The 12,056-nt window shown below is 39.8% G+C and overlaps 2 protein-coding genes across 2 annotated transcripts in view; one reads left to right on the top strand and one right to left on the bottom strand.

Moving 5' to 3' along the window:
* The window catches only part of LOC134792106 (venom allergen 5.02-like), a 197,619-nt gene that overhangs the window by 38,764 nt on the left and 146,799 nt on the right, over nucleotides 1-12,056 (bottom strand). The window lies entirely within an intron of this gene.
* Nucleotides 1-12,056, top strand: part of LOC134792102 (tubulin-specific chaperone D) — a 33,912-nt gene that overhangs the window by 20,350 nt on the left and 1,506 nt on the right. Inside the window, exons 10-18 of the mRNA XM_063763292.1 lie at nucleotides 977-1,115; nucleotides 2,970-3,152; nucleotides 3,839-4,075; nucleotides 4,172-4,447; nucleotides 6,826-6,985; nucleotides 8,674-8,920; nucleotides 9,863-10,031; nucleotides 10,719-10,858; nucleotides 11,293-11,448. Of these exons, the coding sequence (XP_063619362.1) occupies nucleotides 977-1,115; nucleotides 2,970-3,152; nucleotides 3,839-4,075; nucleotides 4,172-4,447; nucleotides 6,826-6,985; nucleotides 8,674-8,920; nucleotides 9,863-10,031; nucleotides 10,719-10,858; nucleotides 11,293-11,448 (1,707 nt within the window). The remainder of the gene's footprint in view (nucleotides 1-976; nucleotides 1,116-2,969; nucleotides 3,153-3,838; nucleotides 4,076-4,171; nucleotides 4,448-6,825; nucleotides 6,986-8,673; nucleotides 8,921-9,862; nucleotides 10,032-10,718; nucleotides 10,859-11,292; nucleotides 11,449-12,056) is intronic.

Raw genomic sequence — 12,056 nt, 5'->3', positions numbered from 1 at the left:
TTTTTCTGCTTCGAAATCGAAGTTCTTATACGAACGAAGAAACGCTAAATTTTGTTATTAAATAGCCGGGTCCACACGGCCAGTGTAGACGAGCCTCGGCCGAAGCGGAGCGCGCGAGGCACGTATACAGTATACTCCAACGTAAATAGGGGTTTTATGGAAAATGCCCTTTAACCCGGATATTGTGCACAAATTGGAGTTTACAACCCATAACAGAATCGTGAAAACTATTTTGAACATGATAAGATAATAAAAAGAATACTGATATAAGTATATATATGCCTAACATACGTGTGAACATGACCCAAAAAGGGCGTAAGCGACGCCGAAGAGCGAAATTTGACGCTTATTTAAACATATAAGTAACCCTTTTTTTGCAGTAAAATGATACTTTTCGTAATCAATAACATCGTTACTTTGACACAAGAATGTCTAAAAAAAATTACTCATATATTTTTTTTACACTGTAGCATTTTCCTTGTTTTGCATGAAATTGCTGTTTAATATGAAATTTTGAAATTATATTATATTGCATAAATATTGAAAAATGCACAAAAATATTGGTAATAACTTATTATACGCTTATTAAGTATTATATAATTTCAATAAAATGTACACATATTAGTGAAATAGTATATTTTAATAATTGATGAAAATGTACCCTTATTAATTTCTTTAGCGGCCGAGTAGAGGGCTAAAAGTAGTGTTGATTTTGAAACTTGATATAATCACTATAATCTACATGACTAACTGCAACTTTTGGTACCGGTTCCACATTGATAATCAATTTTTTATTTTTTTCCATACAACGACGCTCCACCCTAGTATACACTCATACACTGGCCGTTTTGTACGCGAGGAAATTGCCCCGCGCGTATGCTCGCTCTGTGTGAACCCGGCAAATAGTGCGGTTTTTAAACTAAAACTTCTGGTTTCTTTAAAAAAAAAAATTGTAATTTCATATTTTGTATTTTAGATTCCGGAGTATGTCGCGACGGTCGTGTTACCCCAACTGGTGAAGAAGACTGAATCCATCGACTTGAACGTACGCCATGGAGCTATTCTTGCTATTGGTGAAGCTTATCATGCTCTATCGCAAGCACAGCTGGCTAATGGTGAGTTATACCATCCTTTCAGCTTATCATATTATTCATATTTACGAATTAAATCTTGTTAGTTTTTTTTCTACCTCGCGTTATCCCGGCATTTTGCCACGGCTGGGGTCCTCCTCTCAATCCGGAGGGGAAACTAGGCCTTATTGGGATTAGTCCGGTTTCCTCACGATGTTTTCCTTCAGCGAAAAGCGACTGGCAAATACCTATTAAATGATATTTCGTACAAAAACTCATTGGTACGAGCCGAGGTTTGAACCCGCGATCTCCGGATTGAAAGTCGCACGCTCTTACCACTAGGCCACCAGCGCTTCAATCTTGTTAGTAGAAAATTGATTTTTTCTCAGCAACAATCTTTCCTTACGATGAATAAATAAATAATAAATAAATAAAATTTATAAACCTGTTTTATTTAATGTTTTTACTGATTCTATTGTAGTACCTAGTTGATTTTGAGACCAGACCGTTGTCTTTCTGACACAGAAGTTATTGAAAATAATAATATTTCAAAACTTTTCACAAACTATAACAGTACTCCGGCTCCGTACATTACTGATAATGGTAATTCTGAATGTCAATAGCCGGGTCCACACAGAGCGAGCATACGCGCGAGGCAATTTCCTCGCGCACAAAGAGGCCAGTGTAGACGTGTCTCGCGCGCGCCGCCTCGGCCGAGGCACGCCTACACTGGCCGTGTACTTAGGCTAATACTTTTCACGCCACTGTTCGGAAATGCGGCAATAGATGGTCAAAAACCAAGCTGGAAAGTAGGCAATAGCTGTAGCACCTGAACCACCACTACTACAATGTTTCATTGTTATCATCATCTGTCATTGTTGACGGTTCGCTACAGCAATGAGTATAATTTAAAACATAAAAATCAATAAAAGGTCTTTTTTGCCGCAACTTTTTCCTTCAAAAATAAAATTAGGTTATTTATAGGACCAATTTCTTGTTTAAAAAAAAAGAAATGTCAAAACCATTCGGTTCTTTTTTTTTACAATTATCCATTCAGTTCACGCTTAAGGCGTTTTTTACTTTTGTAGCTGTTTGTGTTTTTTAGCAAAAACGCTTCTAAGTTTAGAGTCGGTTTGAAGCAAATAACAGAAAAATGTCTCTTAAAAGTGATAAAAAAAGTAAAAAAGGCGGGATCTGAAAATACTTACTGAATTGGATAGTGTAAATTGTGTTTGACTAAAAATATAAGAAACACTTATCTACGCTCGCTATAAAAATGAGTTCTTCTAGTGAAGAAAATTATATTCTTACGCTGACGCCTACCGCAATTAAAGAGACAGCACAGGCAGTGGCTAGTAATTTGCTACCAGAGAAATCGCGGGCTAGTACTTATAGTTATCAAATGTTTTCTTATTTCCTCGCAGTAGTCGTGAAAAGCACTATGTAATGCCTCGGCCGTAAACGCTAAAGATGGACTCGTATTATTTGAGGGCCTCCACTAACGTGTCGGCCCTCAAACGACTCGTCCATCTTTTAGCGGTTTTCCGTCCTCTCCTACAATGTACTATAGTTGAAGTTTGACAATCCAATTACCATTAAACCTGGCGTCGTACGTATATAACGCCTTTTTCTAGTTCGGCTGTCAGACTTTATCCTCCTGAGACTAAATGTACATTACAATGTACATAATCGTGCAATCTAATTTGAACCTTTCATGGACCAAATAAAGTAGCATTTCTTTTGTTTCATTGCTTTTTAAAATAAACGACATTCGTTCCAATTTACTTATAGAATAAGGTTCAAATTAAAAATATGAAAACTTTATATGCTGGGTCTTACGAGGTTAAGGAGGGTGCAGCAATAGGAGCTACAAAATTGAGATGGTTTTCTCCCTCTTAGGTAACCCCGCCTCCACCCTGATTTCACCCGAAGTGGACGACGACATACGAGACTTGGTAGCCAAGCTGCGTTTGAAGCAACAGTTCCGAGGTTTAGGAGGCGAGCTGATGCGGCAGGCGTGCTGCCACTGCATCGGGCAGTTAGCGTTAGCTGGCGCTCCTTACCATGGCCATGAGACTATTGGTGAGTTTGGATTTTCACACACTTTTGAATCGGTTGAGAATGGGGTTGGCCGGTCGAAGTATTTAGCAAATGACGCCAGCATAGCTTGCCCTGTCAATCCCTAGAATTGTGTCAAATTTTTGTTTTTTTAATGGAATTGTATGCTCTGGATGCCAGCCCTTTAAACCAAATCTTATAGAAAAAGGGGCAAGCTATGATGGCGCCATCTATGCAAACCTTTCACAGTTGCCAACTCCATTGCGACCTGTTGCGGAGAAAATGCGGACATACGAAAGCATTTTTGCCCCAGCTGAACCGCTCGGTCAAAAATTACCCCACTTATATTGTGCCGCGAGCGACTGAATTGTGCAGCGCGCATCACGTCTACGTCAAATATTATAATGCCGCGAAATAGGTTTGACTTCTACATAGAATTTTGCTTTAGGGTGGTATTTCACCTGTCCAATGTCTCTGTCATTAAAGCAAAATGTAAGACGCAATACACATTGGACAAAGAACATCTGCAAATGCAAAATTGGATAGGTGGAATACAACCCTTAGCCAATAAAACTTTTACTGACTAAACACCACTTTTTTTAATAGCAGGAAATTGTGTTTAGTAAATTATTTCAAAGCGTAGATGAGAAGATGACTGTACAAAGTATAGCCGACAATAAAAATGTATTAAGTACATTAACTTGTTTCAGACGAATGGCTGAACCTAATCGAAGAGTGCCTCGCCCACGAAGTCCAAACCATCCGAGAGAAGGCCATCTCTGCGTTCCCGCTCGTATTCGACCAGTACCTGCGCGACGACAACACGGTGTATGGTGACATGACCGCGAAGCAGAAGAGAGTGATGTTGATGGAGCGGTATTGTGAGCAGTTGGCCAATACTGGTGTTAGTGGGCTCGTGCTGCGGATGGGTTATGCGAGGGCTCTTGGTAAGTCAGTTTAAGAGGAAAGGGGATGACCGGTTCTCTATACAAACGTAGTCACCAAATTAATTTGCGATGCTAAACGCTGATATTTTTTTACAGGAACTCTTCCAAAATTCGTCCTGTCAGAATACCTGCCCAACGTCATCCAATCTTTAATAGACTGCACCAAAGTGACGGAGACCACACAGAAATGGGCCGAGGCGCGTCGCGACGCGGTCGTCGGACTCACTGCAGTGTGCCAGACCATGGGCATTGTTGATGGCGTAGAGAAATATGTGCCGATGATTATAGAGGCCCTGTTGCACTGTCTATCGGAGTATACTATCGATATGAGGGGTGATATTGGAGCGTGGGTCCGGGAAGCTAGCATGACTGGTAAGTTTTTTGTTTCTAATCTTTACAACACGTAGTAGTAAGACTTACTAACCTATGCCAGACCATGGGCATTGTAGATGGCGTAGAGAAATATGTGCCGGTCATTATAGAGGCGCTGTTGCACTGTCTATCGGAGTATACTATCGACATGAGGGGTGATATTGGAGCGCGGGTCCGGGAACCTAGCATGACTGGTAAGTTTTTTGTTTCTAATCTTTACATCACGTAGTAGTAAGACTTACTAACGTGTGCAAGACCATGAGCATTGTGGATGGCGTAGAGAAATATGTGCCGATCATTATAGAGGCGCTGTTGCACTGTCTATCGGATAGACCGGGAGATAGTGACACATTTTACTGGGTCATTTGTACCAGTATGGCGGTTCGTCAGGGGTCTAAGTACGTAAAGAACGAAATAAAAATGATGGTCATAGCGCTGGTACCGGCGGCCCAATCGCGTGGGCGTTAGTCGAACGTGTCGGATAAAATACGAGTGTCGAACGATTTGTTCCACAGAAATCCTCGTATTTTCCGATAGTCCATAAAAAAGAAGTAGGCGGTAGCGTAATGCCATACTTCTCCGGTGTGACTTACAGCCCGCCATACTGAGGCGAACACATTAATTAAAAAAAAACAATTCAACCATTTGTGCCAAGCTAATTTTTGCACAGGTGATCATCGTCGAGCAGCTATTCATGGACATCACCATGCCATACTCTTCGGACGGTTCCAAATGGCCGCCATACCGCCGCAAGGGAGTTAATTTTTTTTTTTGTTAAACGATTTGTACCAGTATTGCATTTAAATTTTTGGAAAGTATTTGATAAAACGTGACCGTTATTATAATTGCCATACTTATAGTAGGGGGATAAAGTGCTGCCATACTTGAAAAACTTATTTAATCGACACGTTTCAAAAATACGACTATGTATACGTAAAATAATTTTTTACAGCATGGCATCTCTATTTTTCTTTCCTTCATTACATGCTTAGACCCCTGACGAACCGCCATACTGGTACAAATGACCCAGTAAAATGTGTCACTATCTCCCGGTCTAGGAGTATACTATCGATATGAGGGGTGATATTGGAGCGCGGGTCCGGGAAGCTAGCATGACTGGTAAGTTTTTTGTTTCTAATCTTTACATCACGTAGTACGTACGTATTTACATACGTAAATATTGTTTGTCATATTATTTTGTATCTGTCATCGTCCGACCAAACAGGGTCGGAGTTCAATCTCACTTAGTGACTCAATTATCTGAAAACACCTGTTCTCTCTCCTGTGATAATGTCAAGGTTAAGTGAGATACCATTGTAAACAATATGATTGTTCTTATCTCACCACATTTGACAGGTGGTTTAACATTATTTAATTGTTTGTTTAATTACTGATAAACTGAAATTTATAATAGTTGTTGAGTCAGATTATTTAACCTTATATATCGGCTATTCGGCTCTTGTCTATAAGTTCGCATAACAACAACATATGAATTCAACCAATTTGAATAACAAGATATGAACGATATGCATGTTTTTACTTACTGTTGTTTTGATCGTTTTAATCAATATCGCAAATCTCGCCACTTGTTATTAAGTACGTCAAATCATGTTGACAACTTATTTGGATATTTTGAATTGAATTTCAAAGCAGCAACATTGTTTTCTCTGTCCTGCAATAACAAATTTTAACTGAGCAAAGACTGAAGAAAGCGGTGGTGGCCGAGTGGATCTGACGTCCGAATTTCGATTAAAGCTGACGGGTTCAAATCCTGGCTCGTACCAATGATATCATTTGATATTTACTTATAGCTTTTCGTTGAAGGAAAACGTCGTAAGGAAATCTGCATACATCCGCGAAAAAATTAAATACATATGTGTCGCTTAACTTCAAACTCGGGTAAATCCATTCGACCCTCTCAGCAAATATCTACGCTACCTTTTCTTAATACCAAACTCGCATAAACTGACAGATGGACTTGTTCGCGACTCATATGAAGTCTTCAACACGTATCGGGCCAGCGTGGGGACTATAGCCCAAGCCCTACCAGTTGTAACCAGTGGTAACAACTGAGATTTTGTTTAAAACGTGTCCCCAGTGGTATGCCTCGCTTGCAGATTCGAACCAAACTAAATCTGCATGACATTTGCAATAACAAAGTGTGGTAATGTCATCATTAATACCAAATGTCTATGAAAATATGACGTATTATAAAAACTCCCTTACTTTTTGCTATTCAAATGAATGCAAAGTAAGCTCAGACGGACTCTAGCTCATCATAATGGGAATCTTGTTTGACTTGGCTAAACTTTTACCCCAGTTGTTTGGTGTGTCGCGTCGGTACCTACCTAATTACTTAACCATTACAACTTCACCAGGTTTGCTGTCGATCTGTCGTCAATGCGCTGTGGAGGCTCCACACCTAAACTCTCCGGACGTAGTGCGTGCAGTTGCGTGCGGCGTGGCACAACAATCCGTCGAGAAGATCGACCGTACACGCGCGCACGCTGGACGGATATTCACGTCGCTCATATACAAGTTAGTTTAGTGTTATATTACTGAAAATGATGTCGATCTGTCACCAATATGCCGAAGAAGGTAAAGGGAATGGTAGAGCTAGAGATACTTGTGCCATACTTTCCTGACGTATGAAATATACGAAAAGTTAAACAAGCATCTTATTAACTGAAATGAATTGAATTGGCCTGATGACAAATTTTGAAATCCCTTTTAATATTGTCGGTACACTTGTATTGGTTCCGAAAAACACAATATTTCAGCTATACTCATAAGATTTAACATAAATAATTGCATTTTTTTATAGCTAGTTTAAACCTCGCGCGAAAACGCCTCGCAAGCCATTTGTGACGTCATTAATTAGTTGGAGGAAGGGTGATAGATATTGTTTACATACTTACAGTTACGATTTTTCCCTTGAATCCGAATGATATTGTTAATTCAGCACCATATATTACGATTAGGGATGATAAATACATTACAAACATTAATCACAATAACTCATTTTATACAAAAACTCTCACACGGTTGCAATTTAAGATGAATATTTAGATACATGTAAATTCTGAGTGAAAATCACTGATCGCCGGTTTTACTTTTTCATTTTTAGGGTTCCGTACCCAAAGGGTAAAACGGGACCCTATTACTAAGACTCCGCTGTCCGTCCGTCCGTCCGTCCGTCCGTCCGTCTGTCTGTCACCAGGCTGTATCTCACGAACCGTGATAGCTAGACAGTTGAAATTTTCACAGATGATGTATTTCTGTTGCCGCTATAACAACAAATACTAAAACCAGAATAAAATAAAGATTTAAGTGGGGCTCCCATACAACAAACGTGATTTTTGACCGAAGTTAAGCAACGTCGGGCGGGGTCAGTACTTGGATGGGTGACCGTTTTTTTTTGCCGTTTTTTGCATTATGGTACGGAACCCTTCGTGCGCGAGTCCGACTCGCACTTGCCCGGTTTTTTCTGGTTACGACAGCCAACATGGCAATGATAGTTCCATTCAGCCAAATAATTAAAAAGTTTTTTGGTGGAATATCGTATTATTTAGCATTTTATTTATGTAACAACAAATAAATATTTCCTTTACATCGTGTATTAATATTTTTTGGACGTAATGAATGTTTAGTGGCGAAATAATATTTTTTTGAACCTCCAAACTCTTTGGTGAGGATGTATGGATTACGGTCAACTAGGTTGTCTTTGCTGTTCTAAGAAATACGTCATGGATTGATGACGTCACTTCTTAGATCGCTTCTGATTGGCGTTTCAGTCAAAATGGCTGATTGGAGAATTTTGCACTTTTATTTTATTTAATATATTAATAATCCTAATGTTTATACTGAGATTGGGCCATTTTTAGAATCATATTAACATATATGTTTCTTTGAAACCATTATATCTATGATTCTTTGTTACTGTCATCAGGCCAATTGAACTGGATTGATGAACGGGAGATTTAGGCATACGCGCTTACCTTGCTCAGTGCATCGGTATAGTTTTATTACTCTGGCAAGTCAATTTGTCTTTTAAAAAATGGTTGCTGGACTATCATTTACTGTCTTTGAATCTATTTAATGATTTTAATTTGGATTAAGATGATTTTAGGGATGAGATTTTGAATTTTCACAGTATCAATTACATTACTTTATAAACTATATTTTACCCATCAATTCTGTTTAGCTAACAAACCAACTTATTTCAGTGAGCCGCCAATCACAAACATTCCACACCACGACGCTCTAAAACGCATCTTCCCACCCGAAGAGATCGAACTGAAACCCCAGGCCCAGAACGAAGACGTGCCGACCAGTGAGAATACAAATGTGGTCCTATGGCTGTTCCCTGGGCATACTATGCCGAGGTTCGTTCAGCTGTTGAACTACCCGGCGTATAGGTATAGCGTGATTAAGGGGCTGGTTGTTAGCGCTGGAGAGTTGACTGAAAGCCTGGTAAGTCATGACCTTTACAATGAAAAAATATTAAGTTGTAGTATATACAATACAATAGACGGTGCAGCCGGCCTAGCCAAGGTTACAATCGCTATCGCTTCAACAACGAAAAGCATTATGTCTCTCTATCACTCTTCCAAATTAGCGTGACAGTGACAGTTGCGTTTCGATCGCTCGCGTAAGCGATTGGCATCTTGGCTACGCGGCCAGGTCGGGGTTTAGGCAGACCGAAAAGGAGATGGCGGGCCGACTTGGACGCATACTACCCCAAATGGTGGGAAAATGCCGATGACAGGGTCGAGTGGAGAAAACGAGGGGAGGCCTTTGCCCAGCAGTGGGACACCAAAGTAGGCTAAAAAAAAATATATCTTGAGTGTTTCGTCCACTCGAGACAAATAGTTGCTTTCTCCAAACTTGCAGTTACATAACACTTTAATAAATAGATCTATCTAGGATAGGTACTTGGAGATTATAGGGTAAAATTACCAACAATATTAAATGACTGCAAAAAGCGTAAAAATAAATGTGAGTTTGTTTTTTGCTACGAAACAATAGAAGTTATACGGATTATACTAGCAGACAAGCAGATATACTTCATATATCTATACTCCATTCGATTCCCACCGGCTTGCATATTCAGATAGTTGAGCACTATGCCTACAGCTCAGCTGAGGAACATAAAATCCAAATTAACCTTTTCAACGCCGTGTCAAACAAAAGCTGTCACTCAGACGCCACGTCACCGAAGTGTCAAAACTGAAATTTAACTTTATGAATATGCACGTAGGTAGGTCTATATTGCTCTGTGGTCTGTGACCGATTAATCGGTCTTTGGCGTTGAATCTGCGGTGCGGATATATCGGTCATTGGCGTCCAAAAGGTTAACTTTTCGCTTGCCGCAATGGCGTTACGACACTATCTCTGTTACTTGTTTTGTTCCAGGTGAAACACACGACACAGTCTCTCTTTTCATATTTAAACACATTACACAGTGATAAAGAAATGCTGAAATCGATCTGTGACACAATTATTAAAGTTTTCGCTGATAATATCAACGTGAAACGAATCACCACGGCGATATTCAACTTTTTGGACAGACTATTGAGTTCGGGTAAGTCGCAAATTGAACCTTGTCTATCTATTATTATAGCATAATTTTATTTAATCTTTCGTAGCAAAATATATTTTTAAATATCGTTCTTGGCGGTCTTCACAATGGATGCGCATCCATTCGTGGACGTCAAAGATTATGGAGCGTTCAACGAAATTGTCTTCCGATGTCCCGTACAAACGCGAATTTTCTGAAGGTTTGCTGGTATAGGAGTTTTTTTATTACAATGGATGTAAAAAGTGCTCTGTAAAATAATCATCGACTGCTGCAAACGTTAAAAAGAAAAACAATATACGAAATTAAATGCGTTTGTACGGGACAGCTCATGGAATGTCCCATATGATTTCACTTTTGTAACGTACGCCTTTGTAATGAGACTAATACATTAGGCGATACATTTAAACATGTTTAACGTCGATCACATTTCCATCTTTTATGCAAATTGACATGTTAATTTTTTTTTTAAGTTAATTCATTATTAACCTTAGATCATTAAGTGAACTGATTAAATAAATGACAATGTATGACTATCTTGTGTTTGTAAATCTACCTTTAATGTAGTTTAGTCATGTAAGCCTGACCTGTAATTTATATTATAAATAAAATATGAATATGAATATGAATTACTGAATAAATGATATGATATGATACAATTATGTAATTACCTACTTTGTTTTTATGTCGTAGGTGCTGTTTCGCCAATACTCGACGACCCCGATTCTACGTTTGCTTCTGATATCCTCAAATACCTATTGATAGAGCTACGAGGCGGGAAAAATATCTACAAGCTGTTAGATTCAATCAATGTCCTTTGTCAGCTGATTCAGGTAAGTACATATGTGGCTTTCCATCAGAGAAGGGTCATACGGAATTTAATACAGAGAGTTCAAAGATGTGCAAGTTCCGGAAAGTTTGCAAAAACTTTGAAAAGTTCTTAGATATTTTAGGATTTTTTTATATGGTGGAATTATTCGCTGTCCTCGGGTGTAGTCTCGGTAGCTCAGTTAGCAGAGTATGGGCTACCCAGTGTTGATTTTAGGAAGTTTTCAAAATATCCAAGAACTTTTCCAAGTTTTTGGAAGCTTTCCGCTACCTACTTGTACTACATATGCTACGGCGTGGAGTATGTGTATCTACGATACATTTTTTATACATCTTATTCATATAATCGGTTCCACCGAAAGAAAGTTATACTTTAATACGTAGAACTATTTCTAGACAAAACGAGCGATTGTCAAAGTTCACAATAAAATTATTTCAGGTTGGAGGCACCGTATGCAGCAAGTCCCTAGGTCAACTAGTGATCTACTTGTGTTACGCCGACCGCTACGTGCGGCGCTGCGCCTCGGCGCGGCTGTATGAAGCGCTCACCCTGTATGGGGACGAGAGCTCCGTGCCAGACGAAAATATTGAAAAGGTAGGTCAATTCAATACAGAATCCACATGGATCTTAGAGACTACCCTAGGCTAGCTAGTGATCTACTTGTGTTACGCCGACCGCTACGTGCGGCGCTGCACCTCGGCGCGGCTGTATGAAGCGCTCACCCTGTATGGGGACGAGAGCTCCGTGCCAGACGAAAATATTGAAAAGGTAGGTCAATACAGAAGCCACATGGATCTTAGAGACTACCCTGAGCTAGCTAGTGATCTACTTGTGTTACGCCGACCGCTACGTGCGGCGCTGCGCCTCGGCGCGACTGTATGAAGCGCTCACCCTGTATGGCGACGAGAGCTCCGTGCCAGACGAAAATATTGAAAAGGTGGGTCAATTCGGTACAGAATTCACATGAATCTTAAGCCCCATTTATGCAGATCAAGGACTTACATGCGATTTTCGTTTCATTGTGGTATTTAGTGGATCTAGTTCATTCGTTGTACTTAACCTTTTCGCCGCCATTGACTTGATATAAAGTCAGTACATTTCATGCCCCACACGCCACGACTTGATATGCTATACGGGTTGTCTACGTGCAATTTTTGACGTGGCGTCCATGACACTTTATTACGACGACTATTATATTGACG

Source organism: Cydia splendana, chromosome 7, assembly GCF_910591565.1.
Source record: "Cydia splendana chromosome 7, ilCydSple1.2, whole genome shotgun sequence".
In the NCBI taxonomy this organism is placed as follows: domain Eukaryota; kingdom Metazoa; phylum Arthropoda; class Insecta; order Lepidoptera; family Tortricidae; genus Cydia; species Cydia splendana.
This window is presented reverse-complemented; position numbering and strand designations above follow the sequence as displayed.